Below are 7103 nucleotides of genomic sequence, written 5' to 3' on the forward strand. Positions count from 1 at the left end.
CCGTTAGCTTCATTGGTTGCTCAAGAAGAACATGTTGATGTGAACTTCATTAAAAATAATAATTTCAACAACAATGCTTATCGGAACAATTCTAGTAACAACTATAGGCCATATCCTCATAATAATGGTAACGGTTATGGTAATTCTTATGGGAATTCTTACAACAATAATAGGAATACACCCCCTGGACTTGAAGCTATTCTTAAAGAATTTATTAGTACACAAACTGCTTTTAACAAATCTGTTGAAGAAAAGCTTGGGAAAATTGATATACTTGCTTCTAAAGTCGATAGTCTTGCTGCTGATGTTGATCTTTTGAAATCAAAAGTTATGCCTAATGAATATAATCTATGCCTAATAATAAAGGAGCTAAGGTTTCTGCCAAAATTTTCGTCTAACTTTTCATTGGACTATTTTGCCCTCCCGCCAAATCACATAATACGGCAAAATACCATTGTGCCGGTTTGATTGGTTTATATCTCAGCAACCCGAACGACCCCAAATGTCGCTCCCACCCCAAACAAACCCTACCCTAGCGGCGGCGCCAGATCGAGGGCGAAAGCTACAGCCGCACACCAAGGATGACGGCCGCGCGTGGGGAAGTTGATCACGTTGAAGTTTGGCCTGGCTGCTGGCGAGCATGGCCGCCGGTGTTGGGGCACGCTCGCCAGCGCGGGACAGAAAGAGGAAGCTGGAGACGTTGTGGGACGAGTCCATGGTGGTGGAGACGAGTAGCGGAGCAAGGCGTCGTGGAGTGCAGCCATGCCGCGCAGTCGCGCTCCCGTCCACCGGCCCGCATCCCCTGATTTCTTTTGGATAGAGAACACCAGGAGAAATCGAGCAGAGGATCTAGATGTTAGATGTTGCTACTAATTCCGGCGGCCGCCACGCTTCTGGTGGGGGAGAGACAGAAGTAATCCTATCCTGCTACCGATTCCGTTCCTAGCTACTCCTTTACAAAATCTTCTCGGGCTCCGGCAGACGTCTGTGTCTCCTTCTCTCTTCTCCCGTCTGACCGCCACCACGTCCTACTTCTGCCCCCGTGACTCTTTGTCCTGAGCAATGTTGGTGCAGCTAGAAGGAGGAGCAGTGCATTCCAGGGTGTGAGGATTGAGAGTGGCGGCGGCAAGCGCGGCAGCTGCGCCCCTCATAGTCCTGGAAGGCTGGACATGAGTGCCAATTGCCAAGTCGTCTCAGTGCGCTCGGCTATTTGATCTGTCCCATGTCTGCAGAATCTGAATGTGCGTAATTTCTAAGTGGTTCAAGGCGCCCACTTGAGGGCGGCCGTGCCGCCCCTATTCCTGATCATTCGTGAACCAGCAAACAATAGCTACTTGCGAAGGAAAAAATCTTGTAAAGAAAAAGGCTTTGTATCATATCATTGCCCAAATGTGCATGTTCTCTGTTTCTAGCTACTCCTTATTGCAAGTTGAAGAAGATATCCAAGAAAGGGATCAGATCAGGACATCTCCAACAGGGCGATGTACACTAGTGTTGGTACTTGCTACTAAGGGTCTGGCTACGAGTTAGGTTTAGGGCTCCTGGCGACTAGCGGGCGATTGCGCGCCGCCACCCCTATCCAACTCGGGAGTACTATGAGTCTACGAGGTCAACGAGTCTCTGAGGTTAGGGAGCAGTCCCGATCGGTCAAGGGCAGGAGTCCGAGTGGAATACGGCCTGATCTGCTCGTGGACGGCTTTGGAAAGGAAGAGGACAAGGGTATAAGGGGCACCCGTGAGGTCCCTGGGAGTCACGCAATCCCTAATTCAAGTAAGATCTTCGATAACCCAATCTTCGCGTACGACCCTGGTTTAGATCGCTCTTCTGCGCGCGATCGTTCGATGGATCTTGCTGGCAATGGGGGTGATCAAGGGGGAGCCGGTAAGGCACCTACCCACCCGAAGTTGCTAACAAGAACTGCGTTCGCATCTGCGCCAGGCCAGGGGAGTATTCCGTCGATGAGGGTTGATCCGCCAGAGCTTGGCAACTGGCAATCTGCGGCGGCTGAAGGTTTAGATGATCTTGATGGGATTCTGGAGGGTGAAGTGAACATGGAGGATGATGAGGTTCTGGAATTGGAGGAGGATGATGAAGAACTACCGCCGGAGGTACAACAGCGGTGGAGATTGTTGGGTAGGTATGTCAGCCAGAGGCGATCGGATATTGACGACATGACTACCCACTTCAACAGCAGAGTTTGGCGTCTGCGCACGGGTGTAAACTTTGCACCTTTAGGAAAGAACTGGTTCAAGATTACTTTCTACTCGGAAGGAGATTATGATTTCGTTGCTCGTGGGGGTCCATGGATTTACAGAGGATACCCATTATTGGTGACCAAGATCCAAGGGGACTTGAGACCGTCGGAGACAGTGTTGAACACAGTACCACTCTGGGTGCAGGTTTATGACCTGCCATGGAGACGTCAAAAGAAGAGCACGGCTATGCTAATAGGGAATAAGCTTGGGAAATATCTGGACGTGGACCTGGATGCAGAGGGTAATAGTCCACATGATTTCCTGCGTGTGCGAGCTGAGATCCCTGTGGACCGCCGGCTCCGCCCAAGTATTCCTATCCAGGTTAAAGGACAAGGTGAAGTAGCAACTTATCTGCTTAGGTATGAGAGAGTGCCCTACTTCTGCTTCTGGTGCGGTCACATAGGGCATGATGACACGGAATGTGAGAAGAAGCGGATAGGAGTGCCGTCCTTGGAGTATGATTCGCGCCTGCGTTGCTCGCCGGTCCGCAAATTTGAGAAGCGTCAGGCTTATGGACCTCCACAACAGCACAACTCTGTTAGGAAGAACCTCAACTTAAACTTTTCAGCAAGTGATGAAAATTCTGCTACCCTGGGAATGCCGACGGATAGAAGGAGGAACAGTAGAGTAGTACGCCACATGGGTGATCATATACCGGCAGCAGTAGATGTGTGGGATGGCTTTGAGGAAGGGGAAAAGGAGGGATCTGAGGAGGTTGACAAGGAATTGGCTGGGAAGATAAACCATATGACACTCCCGTTAGTCTGTGTGGGTGAAGCTTCGAGCAGGCAGAAAATTCAGAAAAAGCCTGCAAGCAAACCGGGGCGTGGCCGTGGCAGTTTGGTAGGACTGAAGCATCAACCTGTGATACAGAGCGTAATGCCTCTAGCTATGTACCCATCATTTCCTAGTGCTAGTTATCTTGCAGGCCTGGGCAGTGAAGAGATGATACCGCCACTGAGAGGGTTAAACTCCTTCACCTTTTCAGCAGAAGACACAGCCATGTCAGACGCTGACTCTATCCTGGGAAAACGTGGGCCGGACCAGCAGAACACCGTGGATGATGAGCAAGCTAAAAATGTTGTTTCAGAAAGAGAAATTACAGCGGAAGGAAAGCAGAAAAAGGGGAAACATGAATCACTGGAGAGTAGGAATGTAGCATTGGAGGCAACCAGCCTTGGGGCCGCTGGTCAACTGACGGGCACGCATGGCGCAGCCCGTCAGGGACAATGAATTGCTTCAGTTTGAACTGTCGGGGAGCGGGGAACAAACCGATAGTTCGTGACATTGTTGGCCTGTGTAGGTCAGCAGATGCAAAAATTGTTTTCCTCAGTGAGACGCGGCAGAAAGCAGAGAAAATGAAAAGATTAAGAGGGCGATTAGGCCTTAAGGGTTTCGTGGGCTGTGACAGCATTGGCAGAAGTGGCGGTTTAGCTCTCTTTTGGCATGAGCAGATGGTGGTAGATATCCAGGAGGTTACGGACAGATATATAGATGCATACGTCCAGTTTTCTGCTCAAGAACCTTGTTGGCGCCTTACTTGTATCTATGGGGAACCAAGAGTAGAAAATAGACAGCTGATGTGGGACAAGCTGCGTGCTCTCAAACCTCAATCAAATCTGCCTTGGTGTGTGTTTGGCGACTTTAATGAGGCGATGTGGGGCTTTGAGCATTTCTCTGCCTCTCCTCGGCCAGAGAGTCAAATGAGGAATTTCAGAGAGGCGCTGGAGCTCTGTGAGTTAATTGATCTTGGGTTTTCTGGACCGGCGTACACATATGATAATAAACGAAGTGGGAGAGCCAATGTCCAGGTTAGGCTTGACCGTGCTGTAGCTTGCAACTCCTGGAGGAATATCTTCGCTGAAGCACGAGTTGTACATAAAGTGACGCCATGTTCAGATCATTGCGCAATCATTATTGAATGTGTGAAGGAAGAAAACCAGGGGCGGAAACCAGCGCGTAAATATTATGAGGTGATGTGGGAGAGGGATCCCAGCCTCCCTGAACGAGTTGCAACGGCCTGGGAGGATGCAGGGACAAAACGCACACTTGGCGATATTAGTAAGGGCCTTGGGCATGTCATGGGCAGATTGCAGGAGTGGAGTCGGACCAAGTTTGGAGCCGTCAATCGCGAGCTTGAGCATAATAGAAATAAACTTGTTGAATTGATGAGTATGAATGCTGATCGGATGGAAATTAGAGCAGTGACTGACAAGATGAACGAGCTGTTGTACAGGGAGGAGATGATGTGGATGCAGAGATCAAGGATTGATTGGCTGAAAGAAGGCGACTGTAATACTCGTTTCTTCCATAATAAGGCAGTGTGGAGGGCGCGGAAGAATAAGATAAAAAAGCTGCGTGATGGAAATGATGAGTGGCAAAGGGAACCAAAAATGATGGGTCAGATGGCCACGGCCTACTTTAAATCTTTGTTTGAGAAGGATACAACCTTGAACCATGAACCAGTCCTGAGCCTTTTTGAGGAGAAAATAACACCGGAGATGAATGCAGCACTATGTGCAGCCTTCACAGATAAAGAAATAGCTGACGCCCTGTTTCAGATTGGACCGCTCAAATCACCAGGACCTGATGGCTTCCCAGCACGGTTCTTTCAGCGTAATTGGGGTGTGCTAAAGGAGGAGGTCATTGCAGGAGTTAAGGAATTCTTCAGTACAGGTATCATGCCAGAAGGTATAAATGAAACCACTATTGTCCTTATTCCTAAAGTTGATGAACCAGAAACACTTGCGCAGTTCAGGCCTATTAGCTTATGTAATGTGATATATAAGGTTATTTCTAAGTGTCTCGTGAATAGATTGAGACCTACCCTGGACGATACTATATCGGAGGCTCAAAGTGCTTTTGTCCCAGGCCGTTTAATCACGGATAATGCTATAGTGGCCTTTGAATGCTTCCACCATATCCAACAGGAAAAGGATCCAGAAAAGAGCTATTGTGCTTACAAATTGGACCTATCAAAGGCGTATGATCGTGTGGATTGGGAGTTCTTGGAGCAGATGATGCTCAAGATGGGTTTCTCTCACCAATGGGTGCAATGGATAATGTGCTGTGTCACCTCGGTGAGATATTCTGTTAAATTAAATGGAACCCTCCTTGAATCGTTTGCACCGTCGCGTGGGCTTCGGCAAGGTGATCCCTTATCCCCATTTTTATTCCTCTTTGTGGCGGATGGTCTCTCGGCTTTATTAAGGAAGGAAGTGCTTGCAAATCAAATTGAGCCAGTCAAGGTTTGTCGGCGAGCTCCAGGAGTTTCTCATCTTCTCTTTGCAGATGATACCCTTTTGTTCTTTAAGGCCAGCCAGCAGCAAGCGCAGCATATCAGTGATGTAATTGACACATATGCAACAGCAACAGGGCAGCTAATTAATCGAGATAAGTGCTCTATCTTGTTTGGTCCCAACTGTCCAGAGGCTACAGGTACTCTAGTCAAGCAAATTCTGCAGGTTCGGCCGGACGTTTTTGAGGACAAATATCTAGGACTGCCAACTCCCCAAGGAAGAATGCATAAGGGGCGATTTCAGAATCTGCAAGAGAGACTGCTGAAACGTATGCTAGCTTGGGATGGACTGCACTCACAAGCAGCAAAGGAGACACTGATTAAATCAGTAGCACAATCCATTCCAACATATATTATGGGAATTTTTAAACTTCCAATGGCTGTCTGTGATGATCTGACGCGTATGGTGCGGAACTATTGGTGGGGTGCTAATCAGGGGAAACGGAAAACTCATTGGATCTCATGGGACAGAATTACTATGCCAAAATCTCATGGTGGCCTTGGCTTCAGAAACATTCGGATCTTTAACCAAGCCCTCCTAGCACGGCAGGCGTGGCGGCTCCTAACCAAACCTGATACTCTGTGTGCACGCCTATTGAAATCCAAATATTATCCTAATGGTGTCTTGCAGGACACGGGTTTTTCGTCTAATGCTTCGCCGGCCTGGCAAGGTGTGCAACATGGTTTGGAGTTACTGAAGAAGGGACTTATATGGCGAATTGGCAATGGCGAAAGCATCCGTATCTGGCGAGATCCATGGATACCAAGGCCCCACTCCTTTAGGCCTATATCGGATCGGAAGGAATGCAGGCTACGCCGGGTTTCAGCTCTTATTGATGATCATGGTGCTTGGAATATGCAGTTGCTGCAGCGTCATTTCATGCAAGCTGACGTGGAGGAAATAATCAAGATCAAGTTGGGGTCTCGACGAGCCGAGGACGTGCTCGCATGGGCTCCAACACCTACAGGTGTCTTTTCCGTCAAGAGTGCGTACTGGCTCGGCAGGGAGGAGCTGAGCAGGCCTTCTATAGGCTCCACGAGCAGGGCACCGAATGGCCGCAGGGCCATTTGGGCGGTTCTTTGGGGGTGCCCTGCGCCCCCTAAGGTACGCTCTTTTGCATGGAGACTGGCCACAAATTCCCTAGCTACTCAAGATAATAAGCATAAGAGGAAGATGGAAGTAACTAATATATGCATTATTTGTGGGGTGGAACGAGAGGACACTTTCCACACTTTTTGCAGATGCACAATGGCGAGAAGCTTGTGGCAAGCTATGGAGGAGGTCTGGCCGCTTCCAGACCTGCGAGGATTGGAGTCGGATGATGCTGAGTGGCTACTTCATCTCCTCGACGGAAAGGAAGATATGGCTAGGGCCATGATCCTCATGACATTCTGGCGTATATGGCACTGCCGGAATGAGGTGATCCATCACAAACCGGCGCCACCTGTGGAGAGCTCTCGGGGTTTCTTATGCAGTTACATGCAATCTCTCATCATGATAAAGCAGTTTCCGCACGCTGATCCAGCTAAAGGGAAGACAGCAGTTATCT

At 49.0% G+C, this 7103-nt stretch overlaps 1 protein-coding gene across 1 annotated transcript; it reads left to right on the plus strand.

Annotated features, from left to right (window-relative positions):
• Positions 1-1595: 1595 nt before the first annotated feature.
• Positions 1596-6876, plus strand: LOC139833604 (uncharacterized). Its single transcript, XM_071823922.1, has 3 exons — positions 1596-3460; positions 3559-6658; positions 6796-6876. The coding sequence occupies exons 1-3, from the start codon at positions 1596-1598 to the stop codon at positions 6874-6876; spliced, it is 5046 nt and encodes a 1681-aa protein (XP_071680023.1).
• The last annotated feature ends 227 nt before the right edge of the window (positions 6877-7103 follow it).

The sequence above is a fragment of the Lolium perenne genome, chromosome 7 (assembly GCF_019359855.2).
Source record: "Lolium perenne isolate Kyuss_39 chromosome 7, Kyuss_2.0, whole genome shotgun sequence".
Taxonomy (NCBI): domain Eukaryota; kingdom Viridiplantae; phylum Streptophyta; class Magnoliopsida; order Poales; family Poaceae; genus Lolium; species Lolium perenne.